The 23744-nt window shown below is 45.2% G+C and overlaps 1 protein-coding gene across 5 annotated transcripts in view; it reads left to right on the top strand.

Annotated features, from left to right (window-relative positions):
• Positions 1-6116: 6116 nt before the first annotated feature.
• Positions 6117-23744, top strand: part of LOC142432278 (zinc finger protein 350-like) — a 38942-nt gene continuing 21314 nt past the window's right edge. The window contains exons 1-6 of one of the 5 annotated variants that reach the window (XM_075537408.1): positions 6130-6580; positions 8603-8784; positions 13628-13870; positions 15711-15889; positions 21630-21756; positions 21893-21988. In XM_075537408.1, the coding sequence (XP_075393523.1) occupies positions 15875-15889; positions 21630-21756; positions 21893-21988 (238 nt within the window). In that variant the 5' untranslated portion in view covers positions 6130-6580; positions 8603-8784; positions 13628-13870; positions 15711-15874. Of the gene's footprint in view, positions 6581-8602; positions 8785-13627; positions 13925-15710; positions 15890-21629; positions 21757-21892; positions 21989-23744 lie in introns of all 5 variants that reach the window. The other 4 variants (XM_075537407.1, XM_075537411.1, XM_075537410.1 and 1 more) reach the window with 4 other exon arrangements.

Here is a 23744-nt window from a genome sequence, read left to right as displayed (position 1 = left end):
GATTTCTTTATCTTTTTGATGATTTCCTACCTTATGGCACAGTGCTCAGAGAGTGAGGTCTGTGTGATATGGATTTTCTTAAATTTATGTAGGCTCCACTTAGCCTTAGCATGTGGTCTATTTTCATATATGTGCCATTTGGGCTTGAAAAGAATGTGAATTGTTTTGTATTTGGGTGGAGAGCTCTGCAGATATCTATCAGGTCAAATTGTCTAATTGTAGTGTTTAAATCTTTAGCCTCCTTGTTGAGTTTCTTTCCCAGTGATCTATCCTCCTCAGAGAGCAATGTATTGAAGTCACCTACTATAATTGTTGAGGCTGTGATTTCTTTTTTGATCTTTAGGAGTGCTTGTTTGGCATATTCTGCTGAATGCCTGTTTGGCGAGTAAATGTTTAGAATGTTTAGTGGTTCTCTATGTACTGTTCCCTTGAATGTTACATAGTGTCCATCCTTATCTCTTTTTATAGTTTTCACTTTGCGGTCAATTTTATCCGAGATTAGGATTGCAACCCCTGCTCATTTTGAACTGCTGTTTGCTTGGAATATTCTTCTCCAGCCTTTGATTCTCCGCCTATTTTTGTCTGTAATGTTAAGATGTGTCTCCTGTAGGCAGCAGATGGAGGGGTTGTGTTTTCCAAGCCAGTCTGTTAGTCTCTGTCTCTTAAAGTCTGCATTCATTCCATTGATATTCATGGTTGTTACATCTATCCGAGGACTCTGAGATGTCATTTTATCCCTCTTATGTTGGGTGTTTTACTACTTCTATTTCTTTTCCGTGGGTTGTGCATACGTTTGTTTGTGGCTCATTGTTGAATTCTTTCCATCGTTGAGCCAGTGTTATCTTGGAAGCTGTTTTCCCTTTGGTGTTTGAATGGTTGTGTTGTTAACATCAGCCCATGCACTCTCCGGCATGCAAGCCCCTCCCCCCACCCACCCAATTACAAGTAACAATATATGTAGCAAAGTGGTCAGTACCTTAACCCTAGAAATCCCTGAGATCATGAGAGGACTGCACTAACACCCATGCGGGGGCAATAAGGAGAGTGATTGTCTCCAGAGCTGGGAGAGCAGTAGCAACAAGTCTGCCCCGTAGACAAGGCAGCTGGCCAGAGAGCAATCAGCCATATGATTGTAAGAGGTACCATTAAGGTAGCAGTATGATGGAAGATATTGTGGGGATTAATCTTAGTTATCAGAACGTGTTTGGGACTCATCTCCAACTCACAAGTGTGAAGGCCTCCCTCCACCCAGAACCCTTTCCTCCAAGGCTTCTTAAATATGAGAATAAAGAATTTTTCTGCACACACTGCCTTCTCAGTCCTCAATTTCCCACACTTCAAGTTGCCAAAGATTTTGTCTTGCTTGGATACACAACCAATGAGCATGGGAGCAGCCGTCAAGAGAATTTTTAAAAAAGTATTGTATTAAGTAAATCTGCTGCACAAGATCTTTTTACAGTATTGAAAAGCAAGGATGTTTCTTTGAGGACTAAGGGGTGCCTGATCCAAAGCCATGGTGTTTTCCATAATCTCATATACACATTAAAGTTGGACAATTCATAAGGAAGCCTGAAGAAGAGGAGATTCATTTTAATTGTGCTCTTGGAGAAGGGAGTTGAAAGTACCATGCATTGCTGAAAGGACGAACCAATCTATTTTGGATGAAATCTGACCAGATGGCTACCTAGAAGAAAGGGTGGCAATATATGATCTTACATAATTTGGATATATTGTCAGGAACGGGCAGCCTCTGGAGTAAGCCATCATGCTTGGAAAAGTGTTGGCGTAGTGGAAAAGACTAGGCCTTCAAGGAAGTGGACTGAGACAGTGTCTGCAGCAGTGAGGTTCAGAACAGGAATGATTGGGAAGATGGCACAGGACCATACAGTATTTTGTTCACTTGCATATAGCGCAGTGGTCGTCTTAATGACAGGATGGCAGCTGAGAACTAATGGGAGATGGTTGTTGTTGAGATCATTGGGATGGCAGAAGAAATGCTGGGTGAGAAGTAGGGTGAGAAGTAGGGAAGCAAAATGGTCACAAATGTGACAGTGTCTGTAAACTCAATTGTTCAGGATAAGACCTCTGGGTGGCAGGAAGGGCATTAACTGAGAGGCACTCCAGGGAGAGGTCTGACTGCAGCAGTGGTTCTCAACCTTCCTAATGCCTCGGCCCTTCAATACAGTTCCTCATGTTGAGGCGACCACTGAAACCACAAAGTTGTTTTCATTGCTACCTCATCACTGCCATTTTGCTACTGTTCTGATTCGGGCCACCCCTGGAAAAGGATCATTTGACCCCAAAGGGGTTGCAAACCCCAGGTTGAGAACTGCTGGACTAGAAGATCATCTAGGATTGGAATTTTGACAGCTGAGATACACAATGTACTTAGCAGCTAAGTGCCGAGATGTCTCGTACAAAGGACCTGGGAGCTGGGTCTAATAGCAGTAGAAAGGTTGATGGCAGAGAGGCCGAATGGCAGAGCTGCTATACTGACCTTGAGTTAGACCAGCAAGCAGCACAGAGACCCTGATGTCAGAGAAGTGTTTGGGCACTGATCAAGAATTGTCTCATCATGGGATATTGTTGTTCTCAGGGTTATCGGCTGAGAAAACTTCCCTGGTTGGCCAATTACATCCTAGTTGTATCTTGTTACTTTCAAATGAATCTTTTAAAAAAACATTTTGATTGTGGTTTATCTACATAATCCAGTCATTGAAAATCTCATTAAAGAAAAGGTGTAGGAAATAGCTGGGAAAGAATGCAGGGAGTACATAAACAGACTTCCATTTAGAAGGGGCCAGCGTTTGGATTGTCCCTTTTTTTTTCTTTTCTTTTGACTTGTCAAATGATTTTTATTGGGGTCTTGTACAACTCTTATCACAGTCCATACATACATCCATTGTATCAATCACATTTGTACATTTGTTACCATCATCATTTTCAAAACATTTTCTTTTACTTGACCCCTGGGTATCAGCTTCTCATTTTTTCCCCTTCCTTTAAAATTTATAAAGTTTTATTATTTTTTCATGTCGTATATTTACCAATGTCTCCCTTCAACCACTTTTCTGTTGTCCATCCCCCTGGGAGGGGCTTATACATAGATCATATTGATCAGTTTCCCCTTTCTCTGCCCACCTTCCCCTTACCTTCCTGGTATGGCTAGTCTTATTATTGGTCCTGAGGGGTTTATCTGTTCTGGGTTCGCTGTGTTGCCAGCTCTTATCTGTACCCATGTAAATGCTCTGGTCTAGCCAGATTGGTAAGGTAGAATTGGGGTCATGATAGTTGGGGGGAGAATCGTTTAAGTACTAGAGGAAAGTTGTATGTATCGTCAGTGCTATACTGTACCCTGACTGGCTCGTCTCTTCCCTGTGACCCTTCTGTAAGGGGATGTGTAGTTGCCTATAGATAAGCTTTAGTCTCCACTCCATACTGCCCTCATTCACAATTATCAGAATTTTTATTCTGAGTCTTTGATGCCTGTTACCTGATCCTATCGACACCTCATGATCACACAGGCTAGTATGCTTTTCCATGTGGACTTTGTTGTTTCTCAGCTAGATGGCAGATAGTCTACCCTCAAGCATTTAAACCCTCAGACACTATATCTTTTGATAACCAGGCACCATCAGCTTTCTTCACCACATTTTCTTAGGCATCTACTTTTGTCTTCTGTGACCATGTAGGGAAGATGATCATTATGGAATGTCAGGTCAATAGAACAAAGTGTTCTTGCATGGAGGGAGTACTGAGATAAGGCCCAATGTCCATCTGCTACCTAAATGCTAAACCTATAAATATATGTACATAGATCTATTTCCTCCACATATAGGGATCAAAATTCATTTGGTCCCTTCCCCCAGAAAAATACACTTCTAGGACAGCACTGAAGTTACAGCTCAGGGAGAGGGGCATATCAGATCAGAGCACACAGGAGCAAATGAAGGGGGAGTGGAAATATATATATATATTTAAACCTCTATAAATGGCCTTTGCCTCCTAGTTCTTTCCTTTATTTCCTTTACTTTCTTCTTGCACTACTATCTAGTTCATCCTTCATTTTCAGTAATTCTTCCCGGTTACATTGCCCTTGATCAAGCCCTACCAGGACTCCAGCACCCTCCTTGCCATCAATTTTAGATTGCTTGTTGTTCCCTAGTCTCTACGATTGTTAACACCCACTTCTTTTCCCAGACTCTACTCTCCCATGTCCCCCGGAATCATCAGTCCAGTTGTTTTCTCCTCTGGATTGTTTATCCTGCCTATCTTATGTAGATAGACATGCAGAGACAATAACATGCACAAAAATAAGAGAAAAGCAAAGCAACAAAAGAAAACAAACCAACAACCACCAAAACAAAGCTGAGAAAAAGAAAAGCCTATAAATAGTTCAAGGTCTGTTTGTTGCCCTTTAGGAGTATTTTCCAATCAAGTCTGAAGGGACACTGTGCTCTGGCCCCAAAGTCTATTTTTGGTATTCCCTGGGAATTTCATTACTCTGGTCTCCTTGCTCTTCTGTTGCACGTCCTTAGTGTTTCGTCTGAATGTGATGGGGTCAAATCGGGCACAATTCCCACACTGTACCTCCAGTGTTGTCCTCCGTAGCAATATGTGGGTCAGTGAGTGATGCCATCCCTGTGGTCCTCTGTGTGCATTGGCTGCTCTGAGCAGGAATATAGTCCTCAAGGCTTCGTGGGCCAGCATGTGCTCCACTCCCGCTTCATTTGCTTCTGGGTGTTCTCACCAGACATGCCCCTCGCCCTGAGCTGTAACTTCAGTGCTGTCCTATGAAGTGTATTTTTCTGGGGGAAGGGGGCCAAATGAATCTTGATCCCTATGTGTAACCTGTTCCATCCCAGAAAAGCATATACCAGTGAGTGTGCTCTGAGTCTGTACAGCTAGTGGATGGAGCTGCCAAACCCAGCTGAGGAAGGGGTGAAGTACAGGAAACTGTTGAGTTCAGAAATGGTGTAGAAGTTGGGGAGTGGGAGTGGTGTATCTGACTTCCAGTTCAAAGGAATCACCATTGTGCTGATTGTGATTCACATCTATTGTGTATTACTCAAATAATTAAGCTGCACTCAAATTACATGCCTCCCCCCAAGTTATTAAAAAAGCCTGGAAAAAAATGAAACTCCTTGACAGTTTTTCTGAGTATGTATTCCTAAACAGATTATCAATAACTTGATCCTAGTAATTTGTGACTATTTTAAGATGCAGAACTTAAAGTTCTGTTCTTTAAGTATCCTAACCACATGTCACCTGTTATCTAGTCATGTGTGACCATTCCTACCAAACTGCACCCCAAAGCAAATGAGCAAGGCTTTCTGTTGTTCTTGGTAGGGCTGTATCATGAGAAATGAAAGTATACTGAGCGCAAAGTGTATATATTTATGTCCATGAAAGTATAGTGAGGGATCATCCAAGACAATGAAATTTGAGACCAGTAGTTTACAAGATTTTAAATTTCCTGCACACGGAAAAAAAAAATATATGCATATCTATATTTGGAAGTGAATGAATAATCTCATGAACCAGTGTGGTGTGATGGATTATTTTTCTATGACCTTCCTAGCCACTGTTTGTCCTTCCCACATGCAAATACGGTGTAGGAAACCACAAATACAGGATTGTGAGGGGCTGGTTTCCCCCACACTGTCAGTAGCGCCATCCAGTATGGGAATGGCCCCACTACATTCCCTAACTTTAGCAGAGGGAATCTGCAAAGCTGGTGTTCCCCGCTGGAATAGACAACACTTTGGTAAACTGGAGATGGGGTGTGGTGCATCGTCCTGCTTTGAATGTGGCTCCCCCAGGTTCTCCCCTAGCAGCTGTGCTGCCTTGGACTGTGCGCATGCGCGGTGGATTCTGTCTCCCTATGGAAGCTGGCATTCCTGACCCTCTCCTCCCGCCAAGGCACCCATCCCCCTCGTCCCTTCCCCAGTGCAGGTATTAAGTTACCTCACCTGTGAGCTCAGGGACTTGTGCTGTGATTCCCACCCACCCGGTGACGTATGTAACTACTGAATATGCATGTCTGTGGCTCCCTATAAATATCTCCAGGTAGCGCAGATGGGCTTTCTCCCGCGTCCGCTGGGAGCTCCAAGAGGGGCTGAGGTGAGCATGCTGCTATGAATTGTGTCTGCCTCCTTTATGTTCTTCTCTCCCTCTCGTCCGGGACTTGACCTTAACCTTCACTTACTAGAGCCTTAGCGGGGCCTTCGAGGCGGCAGTAACTCTGACAATCCAGATAACTTCACAATCCGCTGACTTCCAGATCACGGCGGAGAGACGCCCCGCGCACGCGCACGCGCACCTTTCCTTCGGGCCGCGTTAGGCACCTGGGGAGGCTTCGCGAACGCGCCGAGGGCGCGGCGGGCGGGCGCGCTTGGAGACGCGGACACTTGTGGCCCCCGGCGGCCGCCGTCGTTCCCAGGAGTCTCGCGGACGCGCGGAGCCGCCGCGCGCGTTGATGACGTTCTGCGGGCGCCGTGGGCCGTGGACGCTTCCCGAGACGAGTGTGAGTTCCCGGGACGCCCGAGGGGCCGGAGGAAGACGGGGGTTTTCATCTTAGGTGAGCACCTGAGCAAAGCGGGGCCCTGCGCTCGGGACGTGGCCGGGGTGGAGCTGGGGGGCAGGCGAGCGTCGATTGCCGTGGGACCAACAGGGCGAGCGCCCGTGGACCGCGGCCGGGCGGGCTGACGGTGAGGCTCGCAGGTCTGTGCGCTTGTCCCTGAGGACGGAACGCACCGGGTCAGGGACCCTTTACAGTTGCGCTGGGACTCGCCGGGAAGTGGTGAGCACGCCCGTGTGCCAAAGGCTGGTGGAGTCGTGGTTACGTTAAGGTTCTGCAATCCCCTCCATCCCCGGTCTTCCTTCTCAGCACTGAAAGAATTCGCTCGACAGAAGCACTTGTGTAAATCCGAGTACATTTTTATGAAAGAAAGGGGGGGGGGGCTCGGTCCGATAGTAAATGCTGCCTCTGGAAAGCGTTCCAGGCAGCATGGCGTGGCCGTTGGATGGTTGGAGACTGAACATTACTGCTTTGGGGGGAGCGTGAAGATCCACGTGGGAAAAAATGGGCAGAAAGAGGAGGCTGCTGAGCCCAAAGGATGCCTGAACCTAATAAGCAAGAGGAGTTCCTTAGAGAATGAGCCCTGGAAGAGGGCGCGCCTGTGCTGGCACCAGATAGATCCTGCCCTCAGTCTACTGTTTAAACGCCCCCGCCCCCGTCCATCTTCACATGGGGGGCGGGCGTGGTTGAGGATGTTGACTTTTTTTTTAACGTTTTATTAGGGGTTCATACAACGCTTATCACAATCCTTACATCAATTGTGTAAAGCACATCCTTACATTCATTGCCCTCATCATTTTAAAAACATTTGCACTCCACTTAAGCCCTGGGTATTAGGTCCTCTTTTTTTACCCTCCCTCCCTGCTCCCCCCACCCTCATGAGCCCTTGATAATTTATAAATTATTATTTTGTCATATCTTGCCCTGTCCGACTTCTCCCTTCACCCTTTTTTCTGTTGTCCGACCCCAGGGAGGAGGTCACCTGTAGATCCTTGTAATCGGTTCCCCCTTTCCAACCAAGTCTCCCTCTACCCTCCCAGAATCGCTACTCACATCACTGGTCCTGAAGGCATCATCTGCCCTGGATTTTCTGTGTTTCCAGTTCCTATCTGTACCAGTGTACATAGTGCCTGAGTTGAGGCACATGTTGCTTGTGCATAGTGTGCATGCCCAGGTTGACCTTTACCTGTATGTACATGACTTCAATCTGAGCATGCCCAGCTTTGGATTGTCCCCTTAGGTGTCTGAATTCTTTCAGCCCCCTTTATTATAGCATGGCCAGTTAATTTCCTTTAGTGTCCACATTTGGTGACTACCACGCCCCTTCAGCCCCCATTTTCACACCTGTCAGTTACAAATCGGGCTATTAACTGCCAGTTCAGCAGTTGGAAAGGACAAGTCACACCCCTGGAGAAAGAAAAGGCTTTGACTTTTGTAAACTGTTACATGTTTCCCACTTGTCAGTTACAAATCGGGGTATTAACTGCCAGGTCAGCAGTTGGAAAGGACAAGTCACACCCCCGGAGTAAGAAAAGGCTCTGACTTTTGTAAACTGTTAGTTTTGGACAGCCACAAGGGGTAGTTCTGTCCTGTCCCAAAGGGTTGCTGTATTCAGAATGCATTTGATGGCAGTGAACTGGGTTTTGGGTTTTGCTTGTGGATGACATGCCTTCTTCAGTACTCAGTGATGCATCATTTCCCTTGAGAATCACTCCTTACCATGAATTGTTTGTATGTTGTGAAGTAGAAATAGCAACTTTTCATTTATTTTTCCACTCTGCATGTGTATATCGTGTATAGTCTTTATTTTAAAAAAATCATTGTGTACCATTTATCCAGAATTCTGAATCATAGGTTGTATTTTCCATGGCATATATTTTGAGTCACTAAATAAAGGACCAGTCAACAGTATTGTGGATTTGTGTTAAGAAGAAACACATGAATAGTAATAGCAATAGCAATAATAATAGCATCTAGACCTATTGGTAATAATGTGTCACGCATAGTGTAATTTCCCATCAGCCTACAGATTTTAAATCTCCAGCCACAAGAGAATCACTGAGAGGAAGGAAGACGAGGTGCCTGGTTTGGAGATGATTTTGTCAGAAGTCTGCACAAAATTGGAGCTGATCCAGTAAACACAAAGACAGAGACTCTGCTTCAGGCAGTGTCCTAAGGAACAAAAAAAAATGATCAACCCTGAGGTGAGTTTTGCATGTTTTGTGTTTTGCGTGTTAGTGGGGGTACTTTAGAGAAACAAATCCACAAAACTCATGTATAAGAGAGTTTCATGTAAAGGTTAAGTGCACATCAAGAAAGCATCCCAACCCAGTGCTGCCCAAACCCACAAGTCTGTTAGTCCATAAGTCCAACACCAATCCACAAATACCTCCTCCATCTCACAAAACTGATGCAATGATACTGACTGCAACAGCAGGAAAGCCGAGTCAGTGAATGTGTAAGCATCTCAGTCCTGGAAAGAGTCTTTACACCTCTTTACCAGCACCCAGGGCTTCATCAGGGTAGCTCCATAAGGCTTCTCAGGGAGGTCTTGCAGGAAGTGAGCTTTGCCAGCTGAAGCAGGGAACTGGTTAAGGCAGATGCACCCTGATCCAACCATCACAAAACAGAGACCCAAGAACTTTAAAGGCGAAGCTCACAGAGCCATTTTTCCCTCCACCCTTCAATTGACTCTACTTGTGTTTATCGGCCAGGTTGGCACGATAACTACCTCACTAATGAATTTGTAGCACCCTGTATGATGCCAATTCAGTTTGTCACAAAAGCAAGTTTGGAAAAGTAGAAGCAGGAGAGAAATAAACTTCTTTCACTCAGACTTCAACGTCAACTGTGTTTAAGATTAGGAATACCACTGATTATGAGAAGAACATCAACCTTGTCTGAGTAAGTTTCTAAAGGTTATGTTACATAAAATCCTGAAGAGCAACATTCTCATAGATCAGCGGTTCTCAACCTATGGGTCGTGAGCCCTTTTGGGATCAAACGACCATGTCACAGGGATCCCCTATTAATAACAGTAGCAAAATTGCACTTAAGAGGAAGCATTGAAAATGATTTAATGGTTAAGGGTCACCACAACATGAGAAACTGTATTAAAGAGTCGCAGCATTAGGAAACTTGAGAACCACTCTCATAGATGTATCAGTCAGACTATTAGTAATAGTAGTTTAAAAATGGCACGTGGATTTGAACATGTTTCAGAATCACGATCCACCTCAGGCCCAAACTACAGATGTGTCAAGAAAATAAGTCTCTGGGATGTCGAAACTGGCAATCCCAAATCGATAGGGTAGATAGATATCTGTCTGGAGGACTGACAGTCTGCTATGTTAGCAAAGGCTGATGAACCCAGGTGATCAGGTCAGGGAGCCTACTGCTGCCTGATAAGGTGACCTTGGTAAATCCAGACCAATGACAGATTGGTGTTGCAATGGCTGAAGACCCCAAAGCGGGCGAGACAGCAAGTGCCATAGAGTGTCCAGTACTGGTGACCTTTTAGACAATGGAACAATGCTTGAGCCCATTCTTCAGAAACTATCACCTGTCTCCTTGAGGGCCTTCCCCTTTGTCGCTCCCATTTTCTTTAAGAAGCAAGACATCTTTCTCGGGGCTGGTCTCTCCTGACAACGTATCCGAAGTATATACAGCAAGGTCTGGCCATACTTGCCTCGAAGGAGCACTTTCTATGTACTTTTCCCAAGACAGATTTGTTTGCCCTTTTGGCAGCTGATGACACTTCATATTCTTGGCCAGCACCAAGCACCACAGAACGAACACATCCATTGTTCTTTGGGCTTCCTTAGTCAGTGGTCAACTCTTACATGCTTATGAGGCACTTGAAAATACCAGGGCTTGCTTCCAGCGTCTTCTGGTCCTCAAAGTAACATTCTTCCTTTGGATTACTCTAAAGCAGCGGTTCTCAACCTTTCTAAGTTGGTGACCCTTTAATACAGTTCCTGATGCTGTTGTGACCACGGTCTTAAAATTATTTTTGTTTCCACTTAATAAGTGTAATTTTGCCAGTGTTATGAATAGTCATGTAAATATCTAATAAACAGGAGGCATTTTCTTTTTTTTTTTTTCCAATCTGCATGTCTTTTATTTAATTTTTATGCCTAATTGTATTGGCTAGAGCTTGTTGTATAAGTGAATAAAAGTGGTAACACAGAACATTCTTGCTTTGTTCATGGTTTTTTTTTTTGCCCTAATCATTTTTTTCTCTTTTCTTCTTTTACATTTTATTAGGGACTCATACAACTCTTACCACAATCCATACATATACATACATCAATTGTATAAAGCACATCCATACATTCCCTGCCCCAATCATTCTCAAGGCATTTGCTCTCCACTTAAGCCCCTTGCATCAGGTCCTCTTTTTTTTTCCCTCCTCCCTCCCCATTCCCCCCTCCCCCATATGCCCTTGGTAATTTATACATCGTTATTTTGTCATATCTTGCCCTATCCGGAGTCTCCCTTCCCCCCTTCTCTGCTGTCCCTCTCCCAGGGAAGAGGTCACATGTGGATCCTTGTAATCAGTTCCCCCTTTCCAACCCACTCACCCTCCACTCTCCCAGCATCGTCCCTCACACCCTTGGTCCTGAAGGTATCATCCACCCTGGATTCCCTGTACCTCCAACCCTCATATGCACCAGTGTACAGCCAACAGGAGGCATTTTCATCACCACTTCTCCACACTGCTTCCTCCTTGTCCCTCTCCCCCCAAATCCCTTATTCTATTTGCTGACTCTGTAGGTTCATCAGTCCTGGTTTTCCTGTCTCCAAAGATTAAAAAGCATATATCAGCACTTCAAGAGGGTAACCCCCAATGACATAATACTCCGGAGGTATCCCAGAATGTGTACACTCAGTAGCCAAACAGTTCCCCTCATCTACATCTACAATGATAGGAATTTTTATCCTCGGCCTTTGATGCCTGATACCTGGTTCTATTGACACCTCATGATCACACAGGCTGGTGTGCTTCTTCCATGTGGGCTTTGTTGTTCCTCAGCTAGATGGCCACTTGTTTATCTTCAAGCCCTTAAAGACTCCAGACTCTATATCTTTTGGTAACTGGACACCATCAGCTTTCTTCACATTTGCTTATGCATCTGCTTTGTCTTCAGTGATCGTGTCAAGGTGAGCATCAGTGAATGTCAGGTTAATGGAACAAAGTGTTCTTGCATTGAGGGAGTACTGAGTAGAGGCCCAATGTCCATCTGCTACCTAAATACTAAACCTATAAATATATGTACATAGACCTAGTTCCCCCTCATCATATATAGATATGTATTTAGACCTCTATAAATGCCCTTTGCCCCCTACTTCTTTCCTCTATTTCCTTTCTTTCCCTCTTGTCCCACTATCATGTTCATCCTTCATTTTCAGTAATTCCACTTGGTTATATTGCCCTTGATCAAGGCTTACCAGACCTCCAACACCCTCCTTACCATCAATTTCAGATCTCTTGCTGTTCCCTTGTCCCTGTTGTTAACATTCAGTCCCTTTCGCCTGACTCCACTCTCCCAGGTACCCCCAGAACCATCAGTCTTGATGTTTTCTCCTCTGGGTTTTTTATCCTATCTATATTATCTAGTTAGACATGCAGAGACAATAGCATGCACAAAAATAGCATGCACAAAAAAGATGGAGCAAAACAAAGCAACAACAACCACCAAAACAAAACTGACGCTCAAAAAAATCTTATAAATAGTTCATGGTCTGTTTTTTGAATTTTAGGAATGTTTTCCAATCAGGCCTGATGAGATGCCACGCCCTGGCCCCAAAGTCTATTTTCGGTATTCCCTGGGCACCTCATTACTCTGCTCCCCTTGCTGTTCTGTTGCACGCTCTTAGTGTTTTGCGTCGGTGTGGTGAGGTAGATTGGGCACAATTCCCGCACTATGTCTCTACTGTGGTCCCCTGTAGCACTTTGGGTCAGTGAGGGACATAGTGTCTCGTGGTTGGGCTAGCCCTGTGCTCTTTTCTGTGCATTGGCTGCTCTGAGCAGGAATATAGTCCTCAAGGCTTGGTGGGCCAGGATGTGCTCCACTCCCCCTTCCTTTGTTCCAGTGTCCTCTGATCAGATATGTCCCTCTCCCTGAGCTGTAACTTCAGTGCTGTCCTCTGAAGTGAATTCTTCTGGAGTTGGGGGGGTCAAATGAATCTTGATCCCAATATGTAACCTGTTCCATTCCCACCTGTGAGTGTGGTCTGAGTCTGTACAGCTAGTGGATGGAGTTGTCAAACCCAGCTGAGGAGGGGGTTAAGTACAGGAAACTGTTGAGTTCAGAAATGGTGTAGAAGTTGGGGAGTGGGAGTGGTGTATCTGACGTCCACTTTATAGGAATCACCTTTGTGCTGACTGTGATTCACATCCATTGTGTATTGCTCAAAAATTAAGCTGCATCCAAATTAAATGGTTTACCCCAAGTTAATAAAAACTTGAGAATTTTTCTGGGTATGTATTCCTAAATAGGTTAGGAATAACTTGATCCTAGTAATTTGTGATTATTTTAAGATGCAGAACTTAAAAGTTCAGTTATTTAAATATCCTAACCACATGTCACCTGCTAGCTAGTCATGTGTGACCATTCCTACCAAACTAGACATCCAAAGCTAATGAGCAAGGCTCTCTGTTCTTGCTATGACTGTACAATGACAAATGAAAGTATACTGAGCAATATGTATACATATTTATGTATATGAAAGCATAGTGAGGGATCATCCAAGAAAATGACATTTGAGACCACTAGTTTACATGATTTTATATTTGCCTAAACACGGTAAAAATGCATATCTATATTATGGCGGGCTTTCTTCTCCCGCGTCCGCTGGGAGCTCCAAGAGGGGCTGAGGTGAAGGTGAGCATGCTGCTATGAATTGTGTCTGCCTCCTTTATGTTCTTCTCTCCCTCTCGTCCGGGACTTGACCTTAACCTTCACTTACTAGAGCCTTAGCGGGGCCTTCGAGGCGGCAGTAACTCTGACAATCCAGATAACTTCACAATCCGCTGACTTCCAGATCACGGCGGAGAGACGCCCCGCGCACGCGCACGCGCACCTTTCCTTCGGGCCGCGTTAGGCACCTGGGGAGGCTTCGCGAACGCGCCGAGGGCGCGGCGGGCGGGCGCGCTTGGAGACGCGGACACTTGTGGCCCCCGGCGGCCGCCGTCGTTCCCAGGAGTCTCGCGGACGCGCGGAGCCGCCGCGCGCGTTGATGACGTTCTGCGGGCGCCGTGGGCCGTGGACGCTTCCGGAGACGAGTGTGATTTCCCGGGACGCCCGAGGGGCCGGAGGGAGACGGGGGTTGTAATCTTAGGTGAGCACCTGAGCAAAGCGGGGCCCCTGCGCTCGGGACGTGGCCGGGGTGGAGCTGGGGGGCAGGCGAGCGTCGATTGCCGTGGGACCAACAGGGCGAGCGCCCGTGGACCGCGGCCGGGCGGGCTGACGGTGAGGCTCGCAGGTCTGTGCGCTTGTCCCTGAGGACGGAACGCACCGGGTCAGGGACCGTTAACAGTTGCGCTGGGACTCGCCGGGAAGTGGTGAGCACGCCCGTGTGCCAAAGGCTGGTGGAGTCGTGGTTACGTTAAGGTTCTGCAATCCCCTCCATCCCCGGTCTTCCTTCTCAGCACTGAAAGAATTCGCCCAGCGGAAGCACTTGTGTAAATCCAAGTACATTTTTATGAAGGAAAGGGGGGTTTCGGTCCGATAGTAAATGCTGCCTCTGGAAAGCGTTCCAGGCAGCATGGCGTGGCCGTGGGATGGTTGGAGACTGAACATTACTGCTTTGGGGGGAGCGTGAAGATCCACGTGGAAAAAATGGTCAGAAAGAGGAGGCTGCTGAGCCCAAAGAATGTTGGAACCTAATGAGCAAGAGGAGTTTCTTATAGAATGAGCCCTGGAAGAGGGCGCGCCTGTGCTGACACCAGAGCAATCCTGCCTTCAAGCTACTGTTTAACCCCCCCCACTATCAGTCCTCACTTGGGGGTGGGGGTGGTTGAGGGTGTTGGCCATTCTTAGTGCCTGATGTTGCAGGTGCATAGTGAGCATGTCCAGTTACAAATAGGGCTATTAACTGCCAGGTCAGCGGTTGGAAAGGACAAGCCATACCCCCGGAGAAAGAAAAGGCTGACTCTTGTAAACTGTTAGTCTTGGACAGCCACAAGGGGCACTTCTGTCCTGTCCCAAAGCGTCGCTGTAATCAGAATGCATTTGATGGCCGTGAACTGGGTTTTGGGTTTTGCTTGTGGATGACATGCCTTCTTCAATACTCAGTGATGTATTATTTCCCTTGAGAATCACTCCTTACCATGAATTGTTTGCATGTTGAATATCACCTTTTCATTTACTTTTCCAACTACGTGTGTATTCAGTGTCCAGCCTTCATTGTTTTTAAAGATCATTGTTTACCATTTGCGATAATTTATTGTGCCAGCCTGGCCTATAAACAAAAGTAGGATTAACTGAAGGGCAGAGGGATAAATGGCTTGTTGAGCTTCGCCTTGCTTGTTCTGTGCCTCAATTTAAAGGGGTACACTACCTGTGGGATGCCTAGCCTGTGGACTGTGTCGCTGTAAGTTGAGGTCCCTTTAAGCCCACACAATTGGAATGTTCATCTCTGGAGCTGGGGACCCGACAGTTGGTGACAGTTGGGGACCTGCCTTGCTGTTTGCTGCCTGGGTATATATAGCCCAGCGCTCTCTACAGAAGGGGACTGTCAGCTGGCGGCTCTCAAGTGTTAAAAGGACTGCTAGTGTCTCACTGCTTTATAATTTAACTGTTAAGTTCTTGTATTATCTATCTGTATATAATTTAACGGTTCATTTCTCGTATTATGTATCTATCCTTAGAAATATATTTATATGTAATTACTAGCAATCTGGTTGGTCTCTCTAGAGAACCCTGCCAACACAGCATTTATCCAGAATTTGAATCATTGGTTGTATTGTCCGTAGCATATACTTTGAGTCACTGAATAAAGGACCACTCAGTAGTATTATGGATTGATGTTAAGAAGAGACAGGAATCGTAGCAGTAATAGCAATAGTAATAACAGCCTCTAGACCTATTGGTGATATGTCACACACTGTATAATTTCCCATCAGCCTGCAGGTTTTGAGTCTCCAGCCACAAGAGAATCACTGGGAGGATGGAAGATGAGGTGCTTGGTTTGGGGATGAGTTTGACAGCAGTCTGAACAAAAGTGGCGCTGATCCAGAAAACACAAAGAGCATCTCCGCTCCAGGCAGTGTCCTAAGGACCAAAGAAAATGATCAACGCTCAGGTGACATTTGGCTTGTTTTGCTTTTTCTGGGTTCCTAATTGATTTGTAGCAGCCCGTATGATGCCAGTCCAGTTCATCAGAAAACTGCACCTTTGGAAGAGTAGAAGCAGGAGAAAAATAAACTTTCACTCAGATTTCAACATCAGCTGTGTATAAGATCAGGAATAACACTGATTATGAGGGGAACATCAACCTTGTCTGAGTAAGTTTCTTTCTAGAGGTTATCTTACATAAAATCCTGAAGAGCAACATTCTTGTAGATCAGCGGTTCTTATCCCATGTGTTGTGAGCCTTTTGGGGGTTGAAAGACCCTTTCACTGGGGTCCCCTATTCATAACTAGCAAAATTACGGTTATGAAAATAACACCACAACATGAGAACTGTATTAAAGCGTCGCAGCATTAGGACGGTTGAGAACCACTGTAATTAATGTATCAGCTAAACTATTAATAGTTTGGGTTTTTTAAAAATAATTTTATTGGGGATTCATACAACTCTTATCACAATCCACACATACCTCTATTGTGTAAAGCACAATTGTACATTCGTTGCCCTCATCATTCTCAAAACATTTGCTCTCCACTTAAGCCCTTGGTATCCGCTCATTTTTCCCCCTCCCTACCCTCTCCCCACTCCCTCATGAACCCTTCATAATTTATAAATTGTTATTTTGTCACATTTTATGCTGTCCTACATCTCCCTTCACTCTTTTTAAAGAAATCATTCTGTTAGGGCCACATACAACTCTTATCACAATCCATCCATACATCATTTGTGTAAAGCACATTTGTACATTCATTGCCTTCATCTCAAAACATTTGCTCTCCACGTAAGCCCCTGCTATCAGCCTCTCATTTTCCCCCATCCTTACGCGTTCCTCCTTCCCTCACAAACCCTTGATAATTTATAAATGATCAGTTTTCTTCACTACACTTGCTTATGCACAAATTTGTTTCCAGTGATCATGTTGAGAAATGAGCATCATGGGATGCCAGTTTAATAAAACACAGTGTTCTTGTATTGAGAGAATACTTGAGTGGAAGCCCAATGTCCAATGCTACCTTAATATTAAACCCATAAATATATGCACATAGAAGTATTTCCACATCCTCATGTATAAATATATTTACATATGTACATGCGTTTATTTAGAGCTATCTATATTACCTATCCTCCTAGCTCTTTCCTCTACTTCCTTTTACCTTCATCTTGTCCCACTATCATGTTCAGTCTTCATTTGGGTTTCAGTAATTCCTCTCAGTTACACTTGGTCACATCCTACCAGGCCTCCTACACCCTCCTCACCACAGATTTGTATCACTTGTTCCCTTGTCCTTGGGTTTAACACCACTTCCTTTCCTCCCACCTCCCCCTCTACCATGCCCCCCCCAGAACTGTTGGTCCAGTTGTTTACTCCTGATTGTTCATCCAGCCTATCTTATTTAGACAGACCTGTGGAGATAATAACATGCACAAAAACAAAAGAGAGCAAAAACAAGCAATAAAACAAATCAACAAGCCAGTGACAAATAGCAAAACACAAGAACAAGAAGGAAAAGCTTGTAGTTAGTTTAAGGACTGTTTGTTGGCCTTTAGGAGTGTTTTCCCGTCCAGTCTGATGGGATGCCAAGACATGGACCCAAAGTATATTTTTGTTATTCCCTGAGGACTTTGTTGTGCTGTTCCTCTTGTTCTGTTCCACATCCTTAGTGTTTTGTCTCCGTGTGCTGGGATCACATCGGGTGGAATTCCTACACTGTGTCCCCAGTTTGTCCCCTGTAGGACTATGTTGTGACTCATAGTGGGGCTGGCCATGTGGTCTTCTTTGTGGATTGACTGCTCTGAGCAGGAATTTCTTCATCCTTCACCCATTTTTCTATTGTTGACCCCCAGGGAGGAGGTTATATGTAGTTCCTTATAATCGGTTCCCCCTTCCACTCAACCCTCCCTCCATCCTCCTGGTATAGTCACTCTCCGCACTGGTCCTGAAGAGGTCATCTGTCCTGGATTCCCTGTTTCTGTTTCCTATCTGTACCAGTGTACATCCTCTGTCTAGCCAGATTTGTAAGGTAGAATTGGGATCATGATAGTGGGGAGGGAGGAAGCATTTAGGACCTAGAGGAAAGTTGTATGTTTCACCATTGCTACACTGCCCCTGACTGGCTCATCTCTTCCTTGCGACCCTTCCATAAGGGGATTTCCAGTTGCCTACACATGGGCTTTGGGTCCCCAAACTGTTAGCCAACCTATTAGTGTTAGTAGTTTAAAAATGGCAGGGGGATTCCAACATGTTTCAGGTAGGAAAGAGAATCACTATCAACCTCAGGCCCAAACTAGACATGTGAAGGAAATAAGTCTCTAGGATGTCGAAACTGGCAATCCCAAATCCCTAGGGTAGGTAGATATCCGTCTGGAGGATTTTCTTCACTGCTGTGTTAGTAAAGTCTGATGAACCCAGGTGATCAGGTCAGGTAGCCTACTGCTGCCTAATAAGGGGAAGTTGGTAAATCCAGACGAATGACAGATTGCTGTTGCAATGGTTGAAGACCCCAAAGTGGGCGAGACAGCAGGCTGCTGGCTCACAATGCTGTTGTCAGGTGCCACAGAGTTTGTCCTGTACTAGTGACCTTATGGATAATGGAACAATCCTATGCTTGAGCCCATTCTTGCAGAAACTATCATCCTGTCCCCCTTAATGGCCTTCCCTTCTCCCTCCCATTTACTTTAAGAAGCACGACATCTTTCTCTGGGGACTGGTCTCTCCTGACAACGTATCCGAAGTATATACGGCAAGGTCTGGCCATACTTGCCTCGAAGGAGCACTCTCTTCTATGAATTTTTCCCAAGACAGATTTGTTTGCCCTTTTGGCAATTGATGACACTTCATATTCTTGACCAGCACCAAGCACCACAGTACCAACACATCCCTTGTTCTTTGGGCTTCCTTAGTCAACGCCAACTCTTACATGCTTATGAAGCACTTGAAAATACCAGGGCTTGCTTCCAGCGTCTTCTGGTCCTCAAAGTAACATTCTTGCTTTGGATTACTCTAAAGTGGTTCTCAACCTTCCTAATTCCGTGACCCTTAAATACAGTTCCTAATGTTGTGGTGACTCCAGCCATAAGATTATTTTTGTTGGCACTTAATAAGTGTAATTTTGCCAGTGTTATGAATTGTCATGTAAATTTCTAATAAACAGGAGGCATTTTCATTGTTACAAATTGAATATAAACATAAAGCACAGTGATTAATTACAAAACAATAAGTCATTTTATATTGTGAAATATGTGAGTTTATCGATTGTCTTCGGCCACCCCTGTGAAAGCTTTGTTCGATCCCCACAGGGGTTGAGACCTGCAGGTTGAGACCCATTTCTCCAAAGGGTTCATGCAATAGGTCTTTGAATCTCTTGCCTGCTGCTTTCATATTAACAATTGAAAAAAACAAAACAGACAACTTTCTGTTTCCTTGAAAGTGTTGACTTCGTAGGCCAACACAGCCACTTCCCTGCCTGAGCCAGAGTAGAATGCTCACAGTGGCCAAGCAATTACTACAGAAGTAGAACAGGCCCTAGGGCAGAGCCGATGGTGACCGATGGCAGCACCATTAGGAACTTGTAATTGGAAGGCTTTTAAGATGGCCAACAACTATCTGACTTGCTGTTGACAAGAGTGCTCTGTACTGAAGAAGGAAAACCCTCGCTCGATGATGCTTTCATTTTTGTTTTTTAATAAAAAATCAAATCATTCCGTATTTAAATCATGTCCAGCAGAATTGTACATTTGCTACCACAATCCGTTTCCAAACTTTTTTTTACATTGACCCCTTGACAACATCACCACTTCTCCCCACTGCTTCCTCCTTGTCCCCCTCCCCCCAAATCCCTTATTCTATTTGCTGACTCTATAGGTTCATCAGTTCTGGTTTTCCTGACTGCAAAGATTAAAAAGCATATATCAGCACTTCAAGAGGGTAACCCCCAATGACATAATACTCCGGAGGTATCCCAGAATGTGTACACTCAGTAACCAAACAATACTACAGCCCAAGCACATGATTTTTCATAAACAGATCAGGTCCAGGAAAGTGCTGAAAATGTTCACTTCTTCAAGTCAAGTTTCTGCCCTTGACATTGTATACTCAACTTATCAATGCACTACCTTTAAGGACCGCTCTTCTCTTTCCCTCAATTGTGGAAAGGGAGTTGACCAAAGATCTGTTTCCTGTATACTTCCACCAGTGAATATTGGGCTCCCTCTGTCCTTGTTCTGCGAACCAGACTCTCAGAATTTAGGCTCTGATCCCAATCCCGCCCTTCAATTTTGGATTGTACACTTCACAGTCCTTTGGTGGCTGATGGTGTGTTGCTTTTTCCTTGTGGACTTCCTTGACATCTCACTTAGATGGCTGATTGTTTGGAGATGAACCTTTCATATCCATGGGTGATCTTATCTGATAGTGCCGCACCATCTCATTTCTTCAACACAGGTCTTCAATAGCACTGCCTCCTCCGTGTTCCCTTCCAGAGACGAGGACCTTAAAGGGCCATGATGCGCATGCTTACTTATGCTAGTCTTGAGCATAACCTCGCCTTCCTGATCAAGTTTTACCTGGGCCCTCGCAGTGGATTAGCGCACCTAGAAGAGAGGCAGAGTGCTGTGTGAGGAATGACTCGTTTAAGAACTGACAGAATAGGTTGAAGAGTTGAGATGACTGAGCTCCATCTCAAAGCATTGACCCTGAACTGCCCGGGAGAGTTAGCGCCAATGACCTTACAAAGGTTCTGATAATGTGGGTCCTGGTGAAACTCCAACAGTTTTTCACCATGTCCTGTTCACTTTGTACTGTAACATGTAAGGACTTGTGTCACGTGTGTGGGTGTACTGGGCACACTTTTCACTGTCACAAGGTTTTGCATTTACTAACAGACATTTGGAAAGAAATACACAGAAGCAGGCCTAGGTGGTGCATGCAGCCTGCACTGCAGAGAACTGAGCAATGAAATGTCCTTACATCTCTTCCATGTCACCACATGAAAAGTGCTTCATTTGTGGGATATGGAAAGGCTTTTCCCTCAAATCTACGTCAGACCTAGACACTGCTTGCAGCACATGGTCAACGAGGACAGCACACTGAGAGGGGAGCTGCCTAGAAGTTACCTCCCTGAGGCATCAGCATCCAGAGCCATCAGACTGTTGTCTGTTGCACCATCAGTGGAGCTGACAGCCCACTGATAAGGATCCTGATGGTTTCCATGGAGAGCCCACAAAATACATGAGACCAGCTCAAAGACAACCAAGATTGGGCTGCCATTCCTGAATCTTGGGTCTGCCCATTGTGTCACATGTGTACCCCTTATCCTTCCTCTTCCTGCTCCTTGTACACCCCGTAGATGGTGCCCGTCATTGCTGTATTGCGTATGAAACAGCCCCTTTCTGTGACGTGTGTTTATCTGTAATCAGGCGGGCTTGCTTGGCACAAGGGATATATAAGCATTGGTCAGAGATAGACCCTCTACAACTCTCTTCTAGGATCTGCTGCTGAGGTCCTGGGCATTCCAGAGATGAGCATACTACCATGAAATGTGTCTGACTCCGTTTTTTTTTTAGCCATCTGTCTTACTCGCTATGATTTCACTATAATCTTTATATATACTCGCTGTGCAATTGTGCCTATGGACTCAGGATACTATCAAAAGGCTGGTTACTGTCACCTTCGTTGAATGCAATCCTTTTACAGAAATCTGTGACACCCAGCGATGTGGCTGTAAAGTTCACCTGGGAGGAGTGGCAGCTCCTGGACCCTGCTCAGAAGACCCTCTATCAGGATGTGATGTTGGAGACCTACCGCCACCTGGTGGCCATCGGTGAGGAGAGCTCTCTAGTGATTGGCCTTGTCTTTGTCTTTATTTGGGGTTATGGTGCTCTCCAAGTGGCAGTATGTGTCCACAAACCTAAAGTCGATTTTGGTGTGTCTAAGATTCTGTGATTTCTCACGGACAGGTTATCAAGTTAGCCATCATGATGCGTTCTCTTGGTTGGAACGGGGAGAACCACCAGGATTTGTATTAGAAAAAAGCTGTGTTGGAATGTGTTCAGGTGAGTTAGCTGAAAACACTCATGCAGAACGATTGTGTTTTGGTGTCAGGGGCTCCCTAACACGTGAATATTTTCTCAGAAGCGACTTTGTGATTGGGATAAAAAGGCTGACAGAAGGGTACAGTGGTTCCTAGTCCCCAGTCAGGACTGAGAGAGAATGTATTTTCCAATGGGTCTATATAATGGAACTTACAGATCTTTCAGAAAGCTTGCACGTCATACATATTACATAATGTATAATGTAAGCAGGTAACTTAATAAACAAGTAGTGACATGAGTCATTGACCTTTCTACAATTGACCTCAATGTCCTTGAGCCTTCCCCAGGGGTTTGCTACATTTATGGTGGTTGGTTACAAGCCTGCTTATTCTTATTTACAGAAAACCTCGAGGCACAGAGAATAGCCAGACCCCTGAGTGCTTCATCTTATATGGCAGCTCCTCAATGAAAGTTCCTTTGTGGGTGCTTATTGGAGGGATTGTGGCCAGTCCTGAGAATGTATAGTAAGACTTACTTAGATCTCATAATGGTGAGGGTCTTCTGCCAGCAGAGTAGGCTATCCAGCCCCGTAGTTATGAACATGCGTGATTTAGGTGCATTGCATTCTCATCCAGTCCCTCGGTTGACCACAATTGCCTCTTTTATATTATGTTCCAAATTGGAAAGGGCTGCATAGGTGGTGTGAGTTTCCTCCAGAAGCCGAAGCTTTCTGCAGGCACAGCAAGCAGTTACCAGGACCAAAGGGGTGACTGGAAGCCAAACAGTTGACACAAAGATAAAGCTTTGTGATAGACTGTAGATCCAGGCTCCTGATCCCAAGTCCTCTGAGCGATCTACCAATTGTTTGATGGTAAATTATAGAGACATGAGACAAGATAAGGCATGCAATTGCTCACCTGCCAGACAGCTTTAATCTCCGCATCCAGTTCCATGCAGACAACAAACATATTTCCAATGATGGATTATATCTACTTAGGGGACGTGCAAGCCCCACTAATGACATGTGTAACAGGAAGGGGTTATTACCATAAGCATATGTGCAGTAGGAGAGGAGCTTGGCATGTACATGCAATAGGAAGGACAGGGATGTGTACACTACGGGCACACATGTAACAAGATTGGTGAGCTCTAAAGTCAAGTTGTCAGTATAACCTTGCTCCTCCCTGAGTTGATTAATCCACTGTCCTTAACAGGGAGTGGGCCCCACCTAGGGTAGGAGAGACTATGGCATCTGATTTCTCTAGATGGCTGATAGCCTTTAAGCAGTTCACCTCCAAATATATAGCCATGGAGCAGGTCTTAGCAAGCAGCACCTTAGGTTTCCATACAGTACGGAGGGACAACCTGAGGAATGACGTTTCTGTGTCGAGCATCTGACGAGATGTTTCCCTCATAACCCTGCAAATGGTTTCTAATTGAGGATCAGTTACACTGAATTTGTAATCTTCCAATAACACTTTAGCATCAGTTGCTGCTGCAGGTCCATAATTTGGAAACCGTTGGTTGTAGCTCAGCCCTCCTGTTCACCGTCCCCCTATGTCCGTGTGGCGTGTTTGACAGTCCTAGAGTGTTTGTGGTGACAGTAGCCATGGTGGGAAAGTCCTGAGTCTTAGAAAGGCAGCACTTGCTTTGCTCATGAATCAGCGATGTTTCTGACCATGTCTGCTGCAGCAGGCCCGGTCTCTCTGATGTCTCTGATAACGTGTGCTATGGGAGGCAAGTTCTCTGGTCATCTTAGTGTCCCCCGTGCCATGCC

Source organism: Tenrec ecaudatus, chromosome 18 (assembly GCF_050624435.1).
Source record: "Tenrec ecaudatus isolate mTenEca1 chromosome 18, mTenEca1.hap1, whole genome shotgun sequence".
Lineage (NCBI taxonomy): Eukaryota > Metazoa > Chordata > Mammalia > Afrosoricida > Tenrecidae > Tenrec > Tenrec ecaudatus.
This window is presented reverse-complemented; position numbering and strand designations above follow the sequence as displayed.